At 49.3% G+C, this 24,311-nt stretch overlaps 1 protein-coding gene across 2 annotated transcripts in view; it reads right to left on the bottom strand.

Annotated features, from left to right (window-relative positions):
• The window catches only part of CYB5R1 (cytochrome b5 reductase 1), a 166,892-nt gene that overhangs the window by 57,970 nt on the left and 84,611 nt on the right, over positions 1-24,311 (bottom strand). For both annotated transcript variants that reach the window (XM_078644111.1, XM_078644110.1), the window contains exon 6: positions 992-1,075. In XM_078644111.1, coding sequence (XP_078500237.1) covers positions 992-1,075 — 84 coding nt within the window. The remainder of the gene's footprint in view (positions 1-991; positions 1,076-24,311) is intronic.

Here is a 24,311-nt window from a genome sequence, read left to right on the forward strand (position 1 = left end):
GGAGAAAAATTATGAAACTGAAAAAAAGTCTAGCACTGTTTGGAATAGGTTGGAAACAAGTGTACGAGGCTCGCCCTTGTTCTGTCAAACGTGGGGTACATAGGTCAAGGTGGGAGGAGCCAAGTTACTATGGAGGGGGCTTTAAAGTTATAAACAAAAAATAAGTGGCTATGGTTCTTGCTTGTGTTTATGTAAATATCCATTATGTCTGTAATAGTGCATGTGAAAATAGCATTCTGAATGTTCTCAATATTCACAAGCATTTGGGAACCTCATTGGATCGAATCCCAAGTAGGTGAAAAACTGAAAGAAAGAAAAAAGGCCTTCAGTTGGCTTTCAGCTATACCAGAACTCAGCTGGATAAAAACACCCCAGCTTACCTAGACTAGAGTCTTTGAATTACATCAGTGCCATCAACCTTCAACTTACATACAATCCTGATATTGTCTATGGTCACCATACTTCCAAGTGAATGTCTCTTGCGGCAAGAAACTGGGACTGGTAATCATGCACTTTATTAAGGGATATCAAATGAAGAGCTCTGTTCAGAACATTCAGGCACTTTTTCATAATCTGTTATCCAGATGTATGTCCTTACGTTCAACTAAGGGAGTCCCGATGCAACAGTAAGAAAATGCTACTATTGGTCCATACATTCCAAATGGCTACTCTCGACTCCAAGGTAGCCACCACCCCTCGAATAGATTCTGGCTAGATTCCAACATGCGGAGTTTACAGTGGAATATGGTGGAGGAGAATCAAGTGGACAGTTAGAAGGTACTAGAAAGGAGGATGCAATTTGAATACTCAGGCATCAAATATTACAGCACATTTTCCAGGCAAGCTACAAGTATACTACAAGCGAGCAACACTTTCTTTGCTTCATGCTAGGAAATTCTCGTTAAGATGGAAATTCACTTAGACTAGTCTGCTGCCACAGATACCATTAAATAATTGCCCAATAGGTTCACTGCACGGATTGTACACATACCTGTTCCTCCAGCAATCATTCCAATGCTATTGGCAAATTTCACCTCTGGTGCAGATTTCTTGTCTGGCTGGATGGAGAATTTGCCTGTAAGTAAAAAGAGATAGTGTTAGATAAAATTAGTCTTTAAAAGAATCGGATAGTCAACATTATATCTGGTTCCGTCCTGCCTCTTGGATTTTCGAGTCCAAAAAGAGTGAAGCCTGCCCCCACCTGAGAGAGTTCATCCTGCCTGTGCGCTCCCTGCCGCCTGCTGGGAAGCCTGTCTTGTGTGCTCTCAAGTAGAGAGAGCAAAGCAGAATTATTTAGCCCTGCTGTTGAGAACTGGAGATGCTGTGCAGCATGGCTAAATACCATTGGTAAACCAATATATCCCAAAGGTGAAACATATTGGTGTTGCCAATACTTGTTTTTAGAAAGCTGGGAAAACCGCCTCTGAATTTTCCCCTTGATACATACCAGTAGCACGGGTCTAGTATTCGCCGAATGGTCCTACAGAGATTCACATTTTTGAGTCGCACAATGCAGAATAACAACGGTTATCAGTGTTTTTCCACATAATTCTGCTGAAAAAAAGCCATATGGTCCGCTGTTTATTTCGTGAATTGCTACAACTCAGATAAGTAGAAATCCATCTAACAGCTGCTACAAATTTTTAAAACAGACAGACAACTGGTTTTAGAAGTAACATAATATAATTCTTCCACAAATTATGACATGCATTGTGTTTTTTTATTTCTGCATTTATTCTGTAGCCTGTCCCCCAGAAGAGCTCATTGCTTCCATCACAGGCCGCATTTCATCAAGCACCATAGGTGAATGGGGTGGAGAGGCTGACCATGCACGGTTTGGAACTACATCCGCTCTAACATACATAACAACATAACACGCATTTTCAATGCAATAGGTCTTGCATTACTGATAGTATGAGGTATTGCAAATAATAATGCAACGCTGTGAGAAAGTGCCATCTTTCTTGCATGGTATGCCCCCACTTTTTGCTGAATTACCGATGTGCTTTGACTGAGTGTGCCCTGGGCTCCTGCCACTCAGGTGCCCAGGGTTTGTGTTCCTTCCCTAAAACTGTATTGAAGCTAAAACCCAATTGGCATCTCTGGCCACATGTCAGCCCCTGGTAAATGGAACCATGGGTACCCAGGGCATTGTGACCAGAAAATACCCCTAAGTGCCACCCTTAGGGGGCCTGCACCCTGACACACACACATTGCCTTTGCAGGCTGAGTGTCCTGGTGCAGAACCACACAAAGAGTCAACATGACACACATGCCTGTGTGCCATGCTCACAAACCCACTGCCCTGGCATACATCAGTTACCCCTCTAGCGGGGTGGCCTATGCCAGTGGTGTGGGCACAGGTGAATGAGCCCTGTGCCCCTACAGTACCCAGGGCCATTCCTGGGTACTGTAAGTGCAGTGATGCCATTAAGAGTTTATGGTGCTGGGAGGTTGTCATTACAAACTCCACAGTACCATAATGGCTACACTGACAAGTTTGATATCAAACTTCTCAGCACATTAAACCGATGCTAGTGTGGGATTGAATGTAAAATGCACTACAGAGGGCATCTTAGAGATGCCCCCTGAAACCTAACCTACAATCCACGTTTGGTCTGAGAGGCTGCCGAGGCTGCCACACAGCAGACATGTTGCTGGACCCCTGGGTGGAGAGACCCCCGCTCTCCGGGGCTTGCTACAATGCACATCCAGGGCGAGGTGCTAGGTCTCCTCCCCCAGGATGGGCAGGGGGAAGCTTCAAAAGCATGCCGCCTTTGTGAGCTTCTCCAGGCCACTTGCTGTACTCAGCAACTGTCCCCCACCAGTTCTGACTCCCTCTCTGGAGGGAAGACTGGCAGGAAACCCTACGTCAGGAAGGGGGTGTGCCAGCCTGTGCCAGCTCCACCCCTTAGGTGGAGGAGGCGAGGTGAAGCACGACTCCGGGCTACCACCATCTTGAGGTTGGGGAGCCCTACCCACTCACAGCTAGGCTCCTGCTCCCCTCCCACAGGAGAGGAGCAGGTTAGGGGGTGTACCCACCCAAGGACAGGGACCTATTGGTCCCTGTCCTCACCCTACCTATACCACCCCTAAATTTAGTATTTAGGGGCACCCTGAACCTTCCTTCCTCAGATCCCGATTTCGAAACAAGAAAGAAGACCAAGAGAAAGAAGACCTGCCGTGCAGCTGCTAACAAGAGGACGACACCAACTGACTTGGCCCCAGCCCTACCGGCCTGTTGATCCTTGAACCTGCTCCTGCTAAATCCCGGCGTCTTCTGCGGACAGCAACCTCGAGAACCCTAGAGGACCTCCTGCCTTGACCCTCTTAGAGACTGGGACTCCCATGATTAGTGGCTCTGCTCAAACAGTAACACCCCTGGTGCCAGCCAGGAACCGTGAATCCAGCCCACTCTGCACCGGCCGAGCCCAGCCTGTGCCCAAGTGGACAAAGACCCTGAGGAAGTTCCCCCGGTGACTCCCATGAGCAGTGGCTCTGCTCAAACAGTAACACCCCTGGTGCCAGCCAGAAACCGTGAATCCAGCCCACTCTGCACCGGCCGAGCCCAGCCTGTGCCCAAGTGGACAAAGACCCTGAGGAAGTCCCCCCGGTGATTCTGACCTGGAATCCAGTGCCCAAGGACCCTCCTCGACGACTCAGACGCCGCCTGCAGCCTCAGAACCAGGGACCCCCCCCCCACCTCATCCGCGACCAGCAGAGGGTAAGATTTCCCGACGCCCCAAGACACCCCTGCACCCGGCGCCCCCTGTTCCCTTGTGCCCTACTCCAGGGTGCCTACCTACCCTCCAAGATCACAACTTACCCCTCGAAGTGTTGGTCGCTCCAGAAGATCCTCCATCCCCGAGACTGCAGCCTTTGTTCCCTTTTCAAGATCTCCACTGAATAACATTGAGCGCCCGACGGCTCAAAAGCACCCTGCACCCAGTCGCTCGAGTGCCCCTGGCCATACAACTTTGGTCCTATCCTACTTCCCCATTTGCCCTGAGCAAGTGACCAGGAGCCCAGCTCCCACGGCTGCGTGGCCTGCTAGCCAGCAGCCACCAACCGAAGGCCCCCTGCCTCTTAGTGGATAACATTGGGCCTAACTATCTCTGCACCCGGCTGCCCCTGTGCCGCTGAGGGTGTACCAACAGTACCTACCTGACCCTGGGACACCCCCGAGTTTATGCCCAGAACCTTAACTCTGCCAGTCGAGTACTTACCTAAAAGCCGATAACTCACTTTTCTTCCATAGGCTAACATAGAAGAATTTCCAAGTGAAACCAGTCAAAGTGTGGAGTTTTAGAACCTTAAAATATTCACCTAAAATCAGCCGAACAACGAATTCTGATTTACTCACCTGTTATCAGCAGAGACCTCAGTGCTGCATCTTTTAGCCCAGCACCAACCCTGAAAAGTATTTTTTACCGTACTTACCAGTAACCTGAATTTTCTTCCATAGGAAACTATTGACTGTTTTTCTGTGAAATTTCTACTAAGTGTCGATTTTTTGCAAACTACAAATATTCTTTAAAAATCGTACCAACTACCAAAACGTAATTACTTACCTGTCTTAGATAGATGTCCCAGTGCTGAACCTAGGAGTCCAGTACTGGATTACAAAAGTAATGTGAACATACTTTACCTGTGAATTGAATTTCCTTCAATAGATAACATTGGTAATTTCAACTGAGAAAAGTTTCTGTCAACTTTTAAAATACAATATTATTCCTTAAAAATCACTACTATAACCAAACCACGTTTACTTAACTGTTTACAGGACATGTTCCAGGACTGAATCTAGGATCCAGTCTTGTGGTTAGATTAGGAATCTACAAAGTAATTAATTGCATTTAACTGAAAATTCCCATTGAGCTCAAGGTTGCATTGTGTCTGAAATTGTGTTGCCTATTGCAACAAACTGTAACTATTGCATTCAAAAAGTCTAATGCCTATTTGAAAAGTATTTAACTAGAGTAACTCATTCTGAGAAAGTATATTTTGATACCTTGTTGGTTCAAAGATAAAACAACTATATCTTTTGATACAAAACAATTAGCCTAGAGTTCAGTTCTTGAGTCTGTGAGACCATTTGCTGACTGAGTGTGTACAACAAATGCTTTACACTGTCCTCTGATACAGCCTTACTGCTCGACCAAGCTACCACTTTAGAGAGTAAGGTTATATCTAACGTTAGCCTCTGCCAAACCACTGGGGACTCTATACACACTGTACCTTACTTTGGTCCAGTACATATAGAGCCACTTTCTTAACAAGCATTGGAAATGCAATAGGGCTCGCATTAGGAAAGTTTGAGCTATTGGTGTTATAAATGAATTATTTTTATTTGTGTTTTTTTTAAAATAGCTAAATTAATAGCTTTATCATTTACAATGCCAATAGTTATAACTTTCGCAAATGTGACACCTATAGCATTTGCAATGCAACATGTTTTGTATTTACGTGACTTAGATGTATTGATATTACAAATAACAATGGCTTTTAATTTTTTTAAATAATTAATACTTAAATAATTTATTTAATTTGTAATGGCAATAGCTTAAACTTTAGTAAATAACATTTGTGAAGATTATGTTCAGTGTTTTTTATTGTGACGAAAATCCAAGAACAGAAGTGAAATATTAACATCTTTTTGTGATTTGTAATAAAGCGTGAAAGCTTGAAAAATTGAAAGAACATATTTGAACCAGTGATGCTGTGGTTGCGCTGAGTGGTGTGTGCATCGATGTAGCTGTTTGGTGGGTGCATTGGTGGAGCTTAGTTGGAGCATCGGTGGAGCTGTATGGTGGGTGCCACGGCGGAGCTGTGTGGTGGGTGCCAGGGCTGAGCTGTGTGGTGGGTGCATTGGTGGATCTGTGTGGTGGGTGCATTGGTGGAGCTTAGTTGGAGCATCGGCAGAGCTGTGTGGTGGGTGCCTCGGCGGAGCTGTGTGGTGGGTGCCTCGGCGGAGCTGTGTGGTGGGTGCCTCGGCGGAGCTGTGTGGTGGGTGCCTCGGCGGAGCTGTGTGGTGGGTGCCTCGGCGGAGCTGTGTGGTGGGTGCATCGGCAGAGCTGTGTGGTGGGTGCATCGGTGGAGCTGTGTCGGTGGAGCTGTGTGGTGGCTGCATCGCTGGAGCTGTGTGATGGGTGCATCGCTGGAGCTGTGTAGGTGGAGCTGTGTGGTGGGTGTATCGGTGGAGCTGTGTCGGTGGAGCTGTGTGGTGGGTGCATCAGTGGAGCTGTGTGGTGGGTGCATCGGTGGAGCTGTGTAGGTAGAGCTGTGTGGCGGGTGCATCAGGAGCTGTGTCGGAGGAGCTGTGTGGTGGGTGCATCGGTGGAGTTGGGTGGAGGGTGCATCGCTGGAGCTGTGTAGGTGGAGCTGTGTGGTGGGTGCATCGGTGGAGCTGTGTAGTGGGTGCATCGGTGGAGCTGTGTAGTTGGAGCTGTATGGTGGGTGCATCGGTGGAGCTGTGTGGTGGGTGCATCGGTGGAGCTGTGTAGGTGGAGCTGTGTGGTGGGTGCATCGGTGGAGCTGTGTGGTGGGTGCATCGGTGGAGCTGTGTGGTGGGTGCGTCGGTGGAGCTGTGTTGGTGGAGCTGTGTGGTGGGTGCGTCGGTGGAGCTGTGTGGTGGGTGCATCGGTGGAGTTGGGTGGTGGGTGCATCGGTGGAGCTGTGTGGTGGATGCATCGGTGGAGCTGTGTGGTGGGTGCATCGGTGGAGCTGTGTGGTGGGTGCATCGGTGGAGCTGTGTGGTGGGTGCATCGGTGGAGCTGTGTGGTGGGTGCATCGGTGGAGCTGTGTGGTGGGTGCATCGGTGGAGCTGTGTGATGGGGCATCTGTGGAGCTGTGTGGTGGGGGCATGTGTGGTGGGGGCATGTGTGGTGGGTGCATCGGTGGAGGTGGGTGCATCGGTGGAGGTGTGTGGTGGGGGCATCTGTGGAGCTGTGTGGTGGGGGCATGTGTAGTGGGGGCATGTGTGGTGGGTGCATCAGTGGAGCTGTGTGGTGGGTGCATCTATGGAACTGGGTGCATCGGTGGAGCTGGGTGGTGGGTGCTTTGGTGGAGATGTGTGGTGGGTGCATCGGTGGAGCTGTGTAGGTGGAGCTGTGTGGTGGGTGCATCTGTGAAGCTGTGTGGTGGGTGCATCGGTGGAGCTTAGTGGGTGCATCGGTGGAGCTGTGTGGTGGGTGCATCGGTGGAGCTGTGTGGTGGGTGCATCGGTGGAGCTGTGTGGTGGGTGCATCGGTGGAGCTGTGTGGTGGGTGCATCGGTGGAGCTGTGTGGTGGGTGCATCGGTGGAGCTGTGTGGTGGGTGCAGCTGTGGAGCGGTGTGGTGGGTGCAGCTGTGGAGCGGTGTGGTGGGTGCAGCTGTGGAGCGGTGTGGTGGGTGCCTCGGTAGAGCTGTGTGGTGGGTGCCTCGGTGGAGCTGTGTGGTGGGTGCCTCGGTGGAGCTGTGTGGTGGTTGCATCGGTGGAGCTGTGTGGTGGTTGCATCGGTGGAGCTGTGTGATGGTTGCATCGGTGGAGCTGTGTGGTGGTTGCATCGGTGGAGCTGTGTGGTGGTTGCATCAGTGGAGCTGTGTAGGTAGATCTGTGTGGTGGGTGCATCGGTGGAGCTGTGTCGGTGGAGCTGTGTGGTGGGTGCATCGGTGGAGTTGGGTGGTGGGTGCATCGGTGAAGCTGTGTAGGTGGAGCTGTGTGGTGGGTGCATCGGTGGAGCTGTGTCGGTGGAGCTGTGTGGTGGGTGCATCAGTGGAGCTGTGTGGTGGGTGCCTCAGTGGAGCTGTGTAGGTGAAGCTGTGTGGTGGGTGCATCGGTGGAGCTGTGTCGGTGGAGCTGTGTGGTGGGTGCATCGGTGGAGTTGGGTGGTGGGTGCATCGGTGGAGCTGTGTCGGAGGAGCTGTGTGGTGGCTGCATCGGTGGAGCTGTGTGGTGGCTGCATCGGTGGAGCTGTGTGGTGGCTGCATCGGTGGAGCTGTGTGGTGGCTGCATCGGTGGAGCTGTGTGGTGGGTGCATCGGTGGAGCTGTGTCGGTGGAGCTGTGTGGTGGCTGCATCGCTGGAGCTGTGTGATGGGTGCATCGCTGCAGCTGTGTAGGTGGAGCTGTGTGGTGGGTGCATCGGTGGAGCTGTGTGGTGGGTGCATCGGTGGAGCTGTGTGGTGGGTGCATCGGTGGAGCTGTGTCGGTGGAGCTGTGTGGTGGCTGCATCGCTGGAGCTGTGTCGGTGGAGCTGTGTGGTGGGTGCATCAGTGGAGCTGTGTGGTGGGTGCATCGGTGGAGCTGTGTTGGTGGAGCTGTGTGGTGGGTGCGTCGGTGGAGCTGTGTCGGTGGAGCTGTGTGGTGGGTGCATCGGTGGAGTTGGGTGGTGGGTGCATCGGTGGAGCTGTGTGGTGGATGCATCGGAGAGCTGTGTGGTGGATTCATCGGTGGAGCTGTGTGGTGGGTGCATCGGTGGAGCTGTGTGGTGGGTGCATCGGTGGAGCTGTGTGGTGGGTGCATCGGTGAAGCTTAGTGGATGCATTGGTGGAGCTGTGTGGTGGGTGCATTGGTGGAGCTTAGTTGGAGCATCGATGGAGCTGGGTGGTGGGTGCATCTGTGGAGCTGGGTGGTGGGTGCATCTGTGGAGCTGGGTGGTGGGTGCATCTGTGGAGCTGGGTGGTGGGTGCATCTGTGGAGCTGGGTGGTGGGTGCATCTGTGGAGGTGGGTGCATCGGTGGAGCTGTGTGGTGGGTGCATCGGTGGAGCTGTGTGGTGGGTGCATCGGCGGAGCTGTGTGGTGGGTGCATCGGCGGAGCTGTGTGGTGGGTGCCTCAGCGGAGCTGTGTGGTGGGTTCCTCGGCGGAGCTGTGTGGTGGGTGCCTCGGCGAAGTTGTGTGGTGGGTGCCTCGGCGGGGCTGTGTGGTGGGTGCATCGGTGGAGCTCTATGGTGGGTGCAACGGTGGAGCTGTATGGTGGGTGCATCGGTGGAGCTTTGTGGTGGGTGCATCGGTGGAGCTGTGTGGTGGGTGCATCGGTGGAGCTGTGTGGTGGGTGCATCGGTGGAGCTGTGTGGTGGGTGCATCGGTGGAGCTGTGTGGTGGGTGCATCGGTGGAGCTGTGTGGTGGGTGCATCGATGGAGCTGTGTGGTGGGTGCATCGGTGGAGCTGTGTGGTGAGGGCATCTGTGGAGCTGTGTGGTGGGGGCATGTGTAGTGGGGCATGTGTGGTGGGTGCATCGGTGGAGCTGTGTGGTGGGTGCATCTGTGGAACTGGGTGCATCGGTGGAGCTGGGTGGTGGGTGCATTGGTGGAGATGTGTGGTGGGTGCATCGGTGGAGCTGTGTAGGTGGAGCTGTGTGGTGGGTGCATCTGTGAAGCTGTGTGGTGGGTGCATCGGTGGAGCTTAGTGGGTGCATTGGTGGAGCTGTGTGGTGGGTGCATTGCTGGAGCTTAGTTGGAGCATCGGTGGAGCTGTGTGGTGGGTGCATTGGTGGAGCTGTGTGGTGGGTGCATTGCTGGAGCTTAGTTGGAGCATCGGTGGAGCTGTGTGGTGGGTGCATCGGTGGAGCTGTGTGGTGGGTGCATCAGTGGAGCTGTGTGGTGGGTGCATCTGTGGAGCTGTGTGGTGGGTGCATCTGTGGAGCTGTGTGCTGGGTGCATCTGTGGAGCTGTGTGCTGGGTGCATCTGTGGAGCTGTGTGCTGGGTGCATCTGTGGAGCTGTGTGCTGGGTGCATCAGTGGAGCTGTGTAGGTGGAGCTGTGTGGTGGGTGCATCTGTTGAGCTGTGTGGTGGGAGCATCTGTGGAGCTGTGTGGTAGGTGCCTCGGTGGAGCTGTGTGGTGGGTCGTTCGGTGGAGCTGTGTGGTGGGTGCCTCGGTGGAGCTTTGTGGTGGGTGCATCGGTGGAGCTGTGTGGTGGGTGCATCAGTGGAGCGCTGTGGTGGGTGCATCGGTGGAGCTGTGTCGTTGGAGCTGTGTGCTGGGTGCATCGGTGGAGCTGTGTAGGTGGAGCTGTGTGGTGGGTGCATCTGTTGAGCTGTGTGGTGGGTTCATCTGTGGAGCTGTGTGGTGGGTGCCTCGGTGAAGCTGTGTGGTGGGTGCATCTGTGGAGCTGTGTGGTGGGTGCATCTGTGGAGCTCTGTGCTGGGTGCATCGGTGGAGCTGGGTGGTGGGTGCATCGGTGGAGCTGGGTGGTGGGTGCATTGGTGGAGCTGTGTGGTGGGTGCATTGGTGGAGCTGTGTGGTGGGTGCATCGGTGGAGCTGTGTAGGTGGAGCTGTGTGGTGGGTGCATCTGTGAAGCTGTGTGGTGGATGCATTGGTGGAGCTTAGTGGGTGCATTGGTGGAGCTGTGTGGTGGGTGCATTGCTGGAGCTTAGTTGAAGCATCGGTGGAGCTGTGTGGTGGGTGCATCGGTGGAGCTGTGTGGTGGGGTGCATCAGTGGAGCTGTGTGGTGGGTGCATCGGTGGAGCTGTGTCATTGGAGCTGTGTGCTGGTTGCATCGGTGGAGCTGGGTGGTGGGTGCATCGGTGGAGCTGTGTGGTGGGTGCATCGGTGGAGCTGTGTAGGTGGAGCTGTGTGGTGGGTGCATCTGTTGAGCTGTGTGGTGGGTGCATCTGTGGAGCTGTGTGGTGGGTGCCTCGGTGGAGCTGTGTGGTGGGTGCCTCGGTGGAGCTGTGTGGTGGGTGCCTCGGTGGAGCTGTGTGCTGGGTGCATCTGTGGAGCTGGGTGGTGGGTGCATTGGTGGAGCTGTGTGGTGGGTGCATCGGTGGAGCTGTGTAGGTGGAGTTGTGTGGTGGGTGCATCGGTGGAGCTGGGTGGTGGGTGCATCATTGGAGCTGTGTGGTGGGTGCATCGTTGGAGCTGGGTGGTGGGTGCCTCGGTGGAGCTGTGTGGTGGGTGCATTGGTGGAGCTGTATGATGGGTGCCTCGGTGGAGCTGGATTCAATGGTCTTATTACGAGGATGCCCTGGTGTCAGAACACTCATGTTGTAATAAAACAACGGATAGTACATTATCTAGAGATGTATTTGAAATCAACTTCAAGAAATTTGTTTAGCAATATTAGAATCTGAGTGCTTACTCACTCAGCATCAGAGTGGTTAAACTGCTGACCATGGAACGACTAGTTTCGTTCCAATTGTGCAGTACGGTACAAATAAATCTGTTTTGTGGCGTTCATTCAATTTCTTCATGCATGCCAGGTCACGTGCTTTAAACCACAGCCATATTACGTAGGCCATGCATCTTAGAAAGGATTTCTAGTTACACTTTTTTTGGTCATTCCCTTTAGAGAACACACCTCAACTTTCACGAAAGTTACAGCACATTAACAATGAGAGCTGCATTAGTGAGCGCAGGACCCATGATCTTCAAATTGCACACAGTTCTCTACAACATGCACATTAACCCACTTAGCTATGACACCGCTCAGAAAAAAATGCCTTGATAGGGGAGGGTGACACAGAAATTGAGCTGCAGGTGTGCTTCGTGCAAATTATGATGCGATATGTTTGGGGAGCACACTCACACACAACTCTACTCCACACTCCGAGCTCGTGCTAAAACCCGAATCTCGAGGGAGTTGTGTGTCTGTGACATTGTAACCTGGTAGCTTTTCCATCTTCCTTCCTTGTGTGCAGATATTTTCGGTGTGACGATTACGATGCAAATACACTCGTTCGAGAGATTGGAGCTGTCACTGGGGCGCTGGAGTCACAGCTGAGTTTGGAATGAAAGAGGCGGATGCGTGCACTCAGCATTCAAAGACCCTCGGACGCCTTAATGGCACATGGAATACTTTACAGCCTTCTAATGGCAGGCGGCGGTTATTGACTGGGAAGAACAAACAGAAAGCACCAGACACTAGGCGGAAATGCAAGACACATGGCAAGCTGGAGGGAAAACGTGCGATATCGGCCTCTGCTTTTAAGGGATCTGAGATTTAATGAAAGGTTGGTGCATTTCAAAGGCATGGTGTTTGACGTCTGTGCCCCTTCACATGCGCGGGAAAGGCGGGAAGACATAGCCCTACTTGGCTTTCTCTGCCCTGCTCTCTACAGAGAAATCTCCCGAATAGCCCCTGCATTCTGTTGGTTAGAGATGCTGATTTATCAATTGTTAAGGTAGGTGGAAAATAGAAATGGAACTGTCCCCGGAATGGGTAATCAGCATGCATGAAAGTCTACAATCCCTAAATAAAACGCCTGTCTCTAATTTCTTTATACCTCAAAGAAACAAGTTAAACAGGTTTTAAAAGGAGACACGGCCTCCGGCCGTGAAACTGAAAGTACGGCCGGGCGGCCGTGAATAATTAGGTGGTGACAAATGCGCTGGGAGGGCTGCCTTTGATGTGGTAATGCGAGGCAGGCAGGCAGGCGGCTGGTGGCATTGTGCACGCGCTTTTTAGGGCTTGCGCTTGCGCAATGACCTAAAAAGCACATGCACTCAAAGGAATCGCCAGTGGAATCGCCAGTGGTGGTTAAACACTGGATAAGCCCGTATAGAGCTTCCAGCTGTGCACATCAGGCGAGCCCTAAAAAACCAATGGCTCATACTTTCAGTAATGCGAGACCTAGTGCATTGCAAATGCCTGCATAGTGAGCCAGGAACCAGCATTGTACGTCTCAGTGGAATACCGCAAGCTGCTCCTGGAGGTCCCTAGTGAGCAAGGCACCAATAGTATATGTCTCGGTACAGTACCTGAAGCTGCTCCTAGAGGCCCTTAGTGAGCAAGGCACCAGCACTGCATGTCTCGGTGCAGTACCGCAAACTGCTCCTAGAGGTCCCTAGTGAGCAAGGCACCAGCACTGCATGTCTTGGAGCAGTACCACAAACTGCTCCTAGAGGTCACTCATGAGCACAGCGTCTGTACTGGATGTCTAGGTGCTGTACCGAAAGCTGCTCCTAGAGGTCCCTAGTGAGCAAGGCACCAGCACTGCATGTCTCGGTGCAGTACTGCAAGCTGCTCCTAGAGGTCCCTAGTCAGCAAGGCACCAGCACTGCATGTCTAGGTGCAGTACCACAAACTGCTCCTAGAGGTCCCTAGTGAGCAAGGCATCAGCACTTCAGACCTCTTTAGGTCACATTAGGTACTGCGCTCTGCAGAAAATATGGTAAATTCACCCTACCCATAATGCATTGCATGCAAGACAGTACTAGGAGTACATTTAAATAGCTATGTTCATATATACAATTAGTAGCTTTGAAATGTGACAAAAGAATGATTACATTCATTTTGGGTTAGGTTTTTCTATGTGTGGAGCTGATGAAGGGAAATTTATAGACTGTCTCATGTAAATGTGAGACGTTCTATTGAGCGAAGTAACCACTGCCAGCCTAGCTTAGGACCAAGTGTGTGTCTTGCCTGAAGCCTTTTAAGAAAATTGTGCACTGAGGCTGTAAATAAAACCTAGGGAGGAATACATGTAACAGGAGGTGTCCTCATGGGAGGTTACAAGAAGAGATAAGGTGGTACCAAGGAGGGACTACTAAGCCTATTGACCAATGAAAAGCCACAATTTGCATAGGACAGGGGCCAATTAAAAAGATGGGCGGATGGTGGGCGGAGCTTTATGCCCATATCCTAAATACAAACACAACAATGATGGACAGAATGTGGATCAATGTCACACATTCACCCCAGTCCAAAGATCTGGGCCCAAATCCATCGTTTTTCCACTCCACACCACCCTGGGTTAGACAATGGCGATATGCAAATCAGCGCTGACCCTGTGCCCCATGGGAACAGTCCAGTCCGAACTACAAAAGCCATGTCCTTCCCAGAACGGAAACAAGCATCCGAGGACCGGACCGGTTTCGAGGTAACACCTCTCATCAGCCCGGCTAGCTTGATTCCAGTGGTGTGGAGTGCCTGGGACTCACGTCTGAGCATCCCCAGTACACTTAGAGCGGTAATTGCAAACACAACAATGATGGACAGAATGTGGATCAATGTCACACATTCACCCCAGTCCAAAGATCTGGGCCCAAATCCATCGTTTTTCCACTCCACACCACCTCGGATGCTTGTTTCCGTTCTGGGAAGGACATGGCTTTTGTAGTTCGGACTGGACTGTTCCAATGGGGCACAGGGTCAGCGCTGATTTGCATATCGCCATTGTCTAACCCAGGGTGGTGTGGAGTGGAAAAACGATGGATTTGGGCCCAGATCTTTTGACTGGGGTGAATGTGTGACATTGATCCACATTCTGTCCATCACTGTTGTGTTTGCAATTACCGCTCTAAGTGTACTGGGGATGCTCAGACGTGAGTCCCAGGCACTCCACACCACTGGAGTCAAGCTAGCCGGGCTGATGAGAGGTGTTACCTCGAAACCGGGCCGGTCCTCGGATGCTTGTTTCCGTTCTGGGAAGGACATGGCTTTTGTAGTTTGGACTGGACTGTTCTCATGGGGCACAGGGTCAGCGCTGATTTGCATATCGCCATTGTCTAACCCAGGGTGGTGTGGAGTGGAAAAACGATGGATTTGGGCCCAGATCTTTTGACTGTGGTGAATGTGTGACATTGATCCACATTCTGTCCATCACTGTTGTGTTTGCAATTACCGCTCTAAGTGTACTGGGGATGCTCAGACGTGAGTCCCAGGCACTCCACACCACTGGAGTCAAGCTAGCCGGGCTGATGAGAGGTGTTACCTCGAAACCGGGCCGGTCCTCGGATGCTTGTTTCCGTTCTGGGAAGGACATGGCTTTTGTAGTTCGGACTGGACTGTTCCCATGGGGCACAGGGTCAGCGCTGATTTGCATATCGCCATTGTCTAACCCAGGGTGGTGTGGAGTGGAAAAACGATGGATTTGGGCCCAGATCTTTTGACTGGGGTGAATGTGTGACATTGATCCACATTCTGTCCATCACTGTTGTGTTTGCAATTACCATATCCTAAATACAGCACGTCTCGAAGAAACAGCGCAAGCGCTGCCTAAGCGAGACCTAAATAAGGCTATTGCAAGTCCATTCTGATTTTCATGATTTTATAAAGAAAAGTTGCATTCTCCGTCATATATACTGCCCAAAGAACTTCTTAGTAAATTGCCTTTGCTCTATAAGGTTCAGGAGGAGCACTTATGAGCAAAAAATGACGTTTGAATGTATGACGCAATAAGTATTTTTGACATGAGCAGTGCCATACAGCCCATCCCTCTCAGATGTGCAAGTCTGTTCAGTGCGTCAGTTTCACAGTACTGTAATAAACTCTTCAGAGAGAGAGTAAAAAGGTTACATGACCCTCATGAGAACATCACTTTGACCCAGATAGAAATAGGACTCCGATTTTACGTAAAACGGTCACAAAAAGTGTGCCCAAACTGTCTAAGCAATGAATCTAAAATTAAAGCCCCAGGAGACACACGATATGGAAACGTATCTAAATACTTTGTTTTAAATTCATTGTCTGCTTGTTTTTGTATATTAATTTTGGCTCGTGGAAACACATCTTTTAAAAAAATGACTGGAGCTTAAATAATAATAGAAAAGACAATACTCACCATTTTTTTCCACAGTTTGCTCTGGTTTACTTCCCACTTAGTCATCGTTTACTAATGTTATTTTCTATCCTCAAGTCAGCCTGGGCTTCTGTCCATCAATTGTTCTTTTTGCATTGGTCACCCCGAGTGGGACACATATGCCCAGACTTGGGTCCTGTGCTTTCCATGCCACTGGAGTCAAACTATCCTAGCTGATGAGGGGTGAAACCCCGTAACCGGTCCTAGAATCCTGGTCTCCAGTTCAGGGAGGACCTGGCCTGGCCAGGGGCGGATTGGCACTGCGGGCACTTGGGCATGGCCCGAAGGGCTGGTGTCTCAGTGCACTCTGTGCGGTACAAAAGGGGGTGGTGATGGACGGAGCATCTGAACCAATCAAACACTCACACCCAGTCAAAAGATTTGGGTTTAATCCATCAACGTTCTTTAGCCCACTCTGCCACCCTAGTTCAGACATGGCTATATGCAAATCAGTCTGACCCTGTGCCTTATGGGAACAGTCCAGCCCGAACTGCCAAGCCATGCCTTCCCTGGACCGGAAACAAGCTTCCGAGGACCGGTATCTGGCATTGCAGCCGTCTTCAGCCCGGCTTGCTTGAATCCAGTGGCAAAGTGAGCAAGGGACTCACGTCGGAGCATACCCTGCCACACTTATGGCAGCCAAAAGCGGTACAAAAGGGGGTGGTGATGGACGGAGCATCTGAACACCTCGCGCCCACAGCCCATCTCATTCAGGGCATAGTGGGCGAGGAAGAATGGGTCTTGTTGTGGGGGGCAGGCAAAGTTGGGAACTGGCACCATCTTCACCCTTCCACCCCCCACTCCCCCCCTCTCCTGTGGATGGCCCAGTAGCTGTGATTTTTGCTTTATCCCCTCTCCTGCCAGGCCATTGCCCTGAGGCACTGAAAGGCTGGGGAGGGACGAGTAATTTACAAATAGCTGGGGCCTCGCAGTTTTTCAGGCTGGGGAATCATTTTGTAAAAGATAGGGGCCTAGATGTTTTCAGGTGCTCTTGCGCTGGAGGGCTGGGGAATCATTTTGTAAGAGAAAGGGGCCTCGCTGTTTTTCAGGTGCTCCTGCGCTGGCGGGAGAATAATTTTGCAATAGAAAGGGGCCTTGTTGTTTTTCATTTACTCAGCTTGTAGGACATTTTCAACTTGGCCCTGTGTCCTTCCCAAGAACAATATCCTCCCACTTAAATTATTTGTGTGTTTCATGAAAGGGCACGCCCCGCGAATGTGGGCCACTTTTTTCATCAGTGCCCGGGCCAAATTGTGATCCCAATCCGACCCTGCGTCTGGCAGTTCGGGCTGGACTGTTGGGAGTAGGGTCAAGACTGATTTGCATGTGGCTGGGTTCAAACTGGAATGGCATGGGGAGATTAAAAAAAAGATGGATTTAGGCCCAGATCTCGGTACTGGGGTGAAAGTATGACACTGTTCTGCATTCTGTCCATCAACTGTTCTTTTTGCATTCCCCAGCTGAGACAGGAACGATGTTTCGCCAGGTACCTGTCGTAGGAACGTCAACATAAGCAGACAAGAAAGGGAACTAACTGATCAGAAGTGTATAGCGCAAACTGGGAGAAGATGTAGCCTTACGGCTAGAGCGGTGGACCTCGAAGCTGAGGAACCGGGTTCGAGTCTCACCAACGAGGCTCAACATCCGGTGATTCTGGGCATAGGCACGGGTAGATTAAGTGATAACAAAAAGATTAAGTGATAACAAAAATGAATGTGTCCAGCTGTAAGGAAACTGGTGCTCATTTAAAGCGCTCTGATATCCGATGTCTCGGGTCTAGTTCGCACTATAGAAAATTATAAAAAAAATAAAAAAAACTGGAATATATATTGTCTGCTTCTGCTTTGTGGAGCGTAAACTAGGCGCCTCTAACGCCAACAGGCTGAAAGGCCTGAGGTGGATCGGCACACGCCACTCGTAGACTCTGCAGCAAAGGCTTTGGGCCTGCCCCCCCCCCCCCCGCGCTGTGTCATGGCAGCGAGTCCCAGGGGCACCCTCCCCCTGGGGCCTGCAAAGCTGGTACTGAGGTGTGGCCTCTTTCCCTGGGTTCTTACACAGCTGGGTGTGGCGGACTCTTAACCAGACGTGTCGGGCTTTCTGATGCATCGCCAAATCCCCAGCAACACAATTAACGCCAGACAGACAGCAGGGTGGTGTGTAGCGTGAGAAAAAACGCGTTTCTCTGCAAATCCCTCAGCGCCCCCGCATCCATGAATCACGAGCATCTTTGAAAGCCAGCGGCTTGAATAAAACACCACATCGGAGACAAACTGAACACGATCACACCCTTTCCTGCGGCGGTGACTCATTTCACCCAGCGCGAACTAAACATTCACTCCTTAGGAACGCGTCTGCTGAGGACACTGAGAGGGCACGTTACTAACTGCTAGCCTCTATGTAGGAACTACAGCACCCCAGCGGGGAGCTCTCTGCCTTCTGTTCACCAAGTGTACTCACCGCTCCTTGACACACGAGAGGCGTTGAAAACACCTTCCCCAGTAATCACAGCCCCGTCACCTTCTAGACTTGCTAGAACACTGCCTCTTCCCCACAACTGCATGCACGACCCTCCCGGCACCCGTAGCATTGTAAGGTTTTCGAATCCATGAAGCCACTGCACACAGAGGAACTCCGTCTTCATTCTAACAGTGCGCAAAAGTAAACATGTGCCTGCAAAGTTATCAAAAGTTTTTGGAGTTTGTTAACTACATAAGAGAATACTGGCGTGTGTACTCGTGCGGCAACTGCAACGTTTAAAAAAGACACACGAAGTTGCAGGGAAAACAAGTTGTTGCAACGTGGCAGAACCATACTTTCAACTTATTGAATCCGTAGTTGATCTCTGCGTGTGTAAAGATCATGTCATACCGTGGGCAGATTTTTGTAGGCAGTTGAAGGTCTTCTGTGTAACATATGTTGACTATAAAACAGGAATTTTGTGCAATTGCAAACTGCTTGCATTACTTGATCTGAATTGGTCCTTCGTGCTTGAGATTGTCTGATTCACGCATCGTCAGAAGTCGTCGCCGTTTCCTTTTTTCTTAGTTTGAACCCTACAAGATCCGGCACCCGCATGGTTACACTGCGGCCTTCACTTCCATCACTGCCACTTTCATTAATGTCCATCAACTGCCAGTGCAAACATTTTAGATAAAAGCACGAGCAAAGCCACTTTTAGGTGTGGCCTAGAGACAGCAGCTCACATCAGGGGACTCATCTTTTCTCTGCGCACTTTATGCATGTGCACGTGTGTTCTTGCTCTCGCCCCTTGTGTTGCTTGCCATCTCACCTCCACGCCCCACCCGTGCTCTACGTATTACGCTCCACCCGTCCCAGCTTGTCAGTAAAAGCACAGCAGCAGGCATCTTTTTCCCAGGTATGACTAAAGAGCTGGCTTTGTCCTGGGTTTTCTTTCATCTCCATCCTTCCACAGGATACATCAAAGTCCACGCCCTTGGCCACAAAGGAGGCATTTATGGTGCAGGGGGGGGGGCTGGGGGTTGGGTGGAGTGAGGCTGCTGCATGCACTCAGCCTTTCTTCGAGCGGAAAGTGTACTTAGAGTGACTGGAAGGATGTCTCTTCTCCCAGAGGCCCATACATCTGCTCGCCAGGCTGCTGCTGGCTCCAAATAGCTGGAGCTTGAGTTCCATTTCCTTATTGTGTGGAAAGTAAATGCCAACCATTTCCCTTTCATTTCTGACACTTCCTCAGTCAGTTATTACGTTCTTTTAAGTACCTGCAACGACTCCTCGTTGTCACCTTTAAGCTTGATCACCTGTAAGTGTTTTACATTCTGTTCAATGACATCTGAAAAATAAACCGCCGCTTGTAAAGACTGAAAATATAAGTTTTAAGATAGCTTAATAAATATGTCAGCTTTTCCTCCATATTAAGCATTTTTTTTTTACAATGATTTACAAACAAGTATTGACAAAGCCAGTAGCTTAGCAGTCACATTATCGGGGTGGGACGTATTGGCTTTGCGAGTGCTTGGTAGAAGAGGAATTGTCATTCACCTTTGCATGTCCTTGAAAAGCTGCAATTGAGTCGGATACAAACCCACCTGAAAGCAGAAACCGTCTGGGGGAGACAGGATACTGGAGAGGGCACGATAGTACAGAGATTAAATACGTCTGTTGCAGAGATTTACAGGTATGTGTGTGTGTGTGTGTGTGTGTGTGTGTGTGTGTGTGTGTGTGTGTGTCACACACCGGACAGTTATAACAAGTGCAAGACCATGCTATACCGTACATAATAAAAAAAACATCGGGATACGGTTAAAAACCAGAAATAGGACCTTCTGGTAAGATGCTCCTGGCGACGATAGCAGATAACACAAAAAAACAAGCATTAGAAATGCTAATAGGTTGGGCTTTATGACGCGGGACCCTGCACTCACGCACAGAGGCACAATCTTTCACTTTTGGTACATTGAGGACAGCTTACTAAAGTACCCACTTTTGATACAGGACTCAGGCAACGAGCCTGAGGAATCCAAGACTTACTTAGAGAGTGGGTTTGAAACTGAGAATGAATGGATGATGAATATTTTAGATACATTTGCCAAAAAGCATACCAGCTTTAGGGGAACAAACTGAGCAGGAGGTCCTCCAGTATAAATTAAACAGCAAGAGAGAAAGATAGGTCTGCATGGATGGATGCATCTCTCTGCTCTCAAGTAATCTGTTCCAGTGAACACAACCAATAAAAGGTACCGCCTGGTCTGCTGCAAAGCAACATGGGCACAACCAAGAGCGGATGAGAAGTGTGCAAGAGGGCATGCAGGGTGGAAGCTTATTGCATTTGTCAGAGTTCACAGTGTAAAAACAGTTCCTAATGCACCAGTCAGAGTTCAATGTGAAACTCCATCCTATAATGCTGTAAGAGTTCAGAAAGTGAAACCACTTGCTATTGCATGATAAACTGACTTCAAAGAAACAAAGAAAAATAACCAAACTGAGTTAAAAATACTAGCATAGATAAATAAGCTTTCACGCACGCAGAAACACCCCAGCCTACACAAGGTCAATAAAGAAATCATCAATCAGCATTAAAACGTCAGCGGGACGTTTGGCAAGGTTATAACTTTGACTTGTTTTAACTACGTCCTGAATAGCATGTTACATGTTGAATCTTCCAGTATACTAATACAATTGATTGATATAAAAGTGTTTCGTCATCAGGTTTTGTCACTTTTGTCATGCACCATCTCCAAAAGCAAATGCCAAAACTAACGTAAGACATTTTAACCTTCCACAAAATAGCCAGCACTTGGCAGAGGTATAGCAAAGCAATAGCTAGCCAGCAAAAGCACATGAATACCAATCACTGGAAGGGCCTCACCAAAACCCACTCTCTATCTGAAATTGCTCTTATTATTGTACTGGTGGTAACAGGAAGTCTCCCAGAAGCCAAAGCTGTATGTGGTGAAACCTAAAAGGGCATTTCAGTGAATAAAGAGAAATAAAGGGTTATTTGACTATAACTATCTCAGGCACCAGGACCAGACGTTTCTCTCATATCTCTGAAAGCTAATGCATGCTGTTTGTTTTTCAGTTTCTGATTCTAGTTATATGAAATTTAACCAGCAAAAAAGGGGGAACATTGAACAATGGTAGATACTAAAGGCCTGCAGCTCTTTGTCTTGGTTAGACATTATGTACAAGAAAGTTCTATGACTTCATAAACATGGGCAGGGGGTCATGGCGTTGCTCCTTATTAACAGATGGGCATTAAGAAGGCATCTTCGCCACCAATAACCTGTTCAGTCTTGGCACACCTTGCCCATCAAGCTATGAACCTGCCCTGTGGACAGATGTATTGATTTGTACTGATTTTTAAATGGCATTTGCCTCACTGAACAAAAATGCTCCATGAATTACATTGAGGAACCAGGGCATAAACATAAGCATTTGCTTTTAATCCAACTTATTTTAAAGACACACAATACGAGTGCAAATTGGACAAAATGGCAGTCCGTGTGGAAAATCAAAATCTAGTTTAAACATGGTAAATGTTACCACCTCTATAATCTCCTACATAAAACGCTGTTCTGGAGATACTGAACAGGATTATCAATTTTCCATGTAAACTCTTCAGTGAAGAAAAATGATAATTCGGTGTTAGCATGACAGTTTATTTGTACCACTTTCCTCAATAAAGCAAATACTAAGGGCACAATTACGACTTTGGTGGTGTGGTAGCGGGCCTCCTTGCCAGCTCCCTGCTCTCACACCGCCAAAGCCATACTGACACCACCTGCCAGATTACGAGTTTCATGTCAGGCGAGGACTTGTGACCCCTTCAGGCACCCCTTGGCCCTGAGGAAAGAGGGGGCCTGTAGGGCCCCTTTGGTTTCCTCACCGCCACAGTTTTTATGTTGGCCTCACCACCATTAGTGAGGAAACTCCTAATATGCTCAGCGGTGCCGCAGCAACACCACCAGCATTATAACGCCTCTCACCATGGTGCCACCTCCGCAGGATCCATGATCCCCGGAGGTTGCGGCCGGCCTATGGCAGTCCCACCACATCATGGTAATAAGGCAGGGGGACCGCAAGTCTGGCGGTTCAGGGAACTCCACCACACGTTCAGCGGTCCGATGGACAGTGAAACTCATAATCACCCCCCAAGTGACTCCATGGTGATTCTGCCACAATTAATAAAAAGCTGATGGAATTCATCAGCCATCTCTTGTTACCCCAAGTTACAACCCATGTCTTCCCGAGACATGCATTTTTCCAATGATACCATCTGGTAAAATTAAGACTCCTGCTTTGCGACACCATATGATTTAGCACCAAAAGATAAATGAGGGCCTATACTGGGAAATTTCTCTTTACTTATTCGATCCAATGCAGGTTGCATACGTCTTAGACCACTTGTTCTCAAGTCTTTAAATACATTGATAGTATATGCAAAATAGGATAGCATACCAAAAAAAAAAAAAAAATCAAAATGTAAAATATTCTGTAGACTAAAAATAAATATGCAAAATTTAAAATATTCTTTTTGGTATAGGTTATTATCTCGGATTTATTAATAACAACTAGCACATAAACTATTTATCATATCTTACTTCAATTCTTGTGTATGATGTCACTGAGAATACTTCCCACAACATCCTGGCAAAGGTGCTGGCGGAGTGGTTCGTAGGTTAGTTGAGACTGGTCCTGGGACTTATTCTGGCTTCCACCATGTCACTTGCCGGTGGGGGCCGTACTCTCCTTGGGACGTTTGGTAATACTGATAACAGTTCTGTTGAAAAGAAAGTTGCCTGCCGGGTAGAAACTATACTGATGTAGATTTAGATGCAAAAGGCGCTTTCTTCTGTCTTGAAGTCAACCACATTGACGTTTTCATATCAGTTCTAATTGCTTGTAGCACCTCATAGACATTTTTATCACATAGGGCCAGGCCACAGTGACTGGAAAAATAGTTCACAGGGACAACACAATTATTTTCCTCTGTAATAAGAGGTTCTTTTTCATTTCACTGAATCAGTGCTTAATTTGTAAAAAAAGAAGTGCAGGTGCTGAAAATTTTGCCAAGGAGGCCACCGCTCACGTCTTCCTCCGGTGAGCCCCACTTTCAACATTCTCTCTGCCTCAGTCTCTATCTTCTAACCTTGATCTGTTGTCTGTCCCCCAAGTCTTTGCTCTAAGAGTCTATCCTCTCACCTCTCTAATTGTTTTCTATCACCTTTGTCACACCCTGTATTTCTGATTTGCCCTCTATTCATTTTAGCCCTGCCCTTTTTTCTCTTCAGTTTTATCCATGCCCTGCTCTCTCTCCCCTCTATCTTGGCTCTTTACTACCGCTCTCTAGCAGCGATTAGCTGTGTCTCCATTTTATCATTTGTCTGCTTTTTTCCCCTCTGTCCTGTACTCCACATCCTTTCATTCTATCTTCTCTCTTCTTAATGCTCTCTTCTTCACATCATGGCTGCTTTCTTTTTGTATCTGATTTGCTCTCCTCCTTTTCTTCGACTTTGCTCCGTTTTATCTCTCTCCTCTCTTGTTGTTTCTTCTCCTCTTTACTCTTGCTGTCTCTCATCTCTAACACTGCTGCTGCCTGTGACCCCTGTCGTCAGCCTGTACATGTCCCTGCTATTTTGAACTCTGCGTTTTCCTGTTGTCATTCCTAAAGGAGCGGAAGTTCACATGTTTTACTATCTTACCCACACCGAGTGCAAAAACAAAATGAAAATGCTTTTTTGCATATATTAATCAGTGTGGTATGACTGGGTTTATTGCGGAACAGGTGGCTGCTTGAGCACAGCAGGTGATGTCACTGCTAGTGCTGCCTGTAATTAGTAGGTCCAGGCATCCTCAACAACGAGGGGAGCACTTGCAGACCTTGACAGAAATGTATGCCTCGAAATCCTCATTCCATATCAAGTAAAATCTCACTGTGAAAGTTGCATATTGAGCAGGTTGCCAACAATGCTGACGACGACTAGGAGGAAGGACAGTAATAATGATGCTTCAGGTACAAGTTTCAGCTTTGCAACCATACTCCCCCACTCTCCCCAAACCCGAAAACGTTGGTTTCCCGGAAGTTGCTCGACAGGTCATGGAGATAATGCCACCAGATCGCTAGCTGACATCATTTATGGTCGGAACTACAACAGTATCTGATTATCTTCAAACCTATGACATTTATTATTGAATAGAACATTGGAATGTTGGGAGCTCCATTGCAGACAATGGAGTGCTCCCTGCTTCTACGGGCCGGTAAAGGCCCGCAGAGCAACATTCCAATGTTATACAATGGCTTCTCGAAGTTCGAGGGGATTTATATCCCCT

Source organism: Lissotriton helveticus, chromosome 5_1 (genome assembly GCF_964261635.1).
Source record: "Lissotriton helveticus chromosome 5_1, aLisHel1.1, whole genome shotgun sequence".
Taxonomy (NCBI): Eukaryota; Metazoa; Chordata; class Amphibia; order Caudata; family Salamandridae; genus Lissotriton; species Lissotriton helveticus.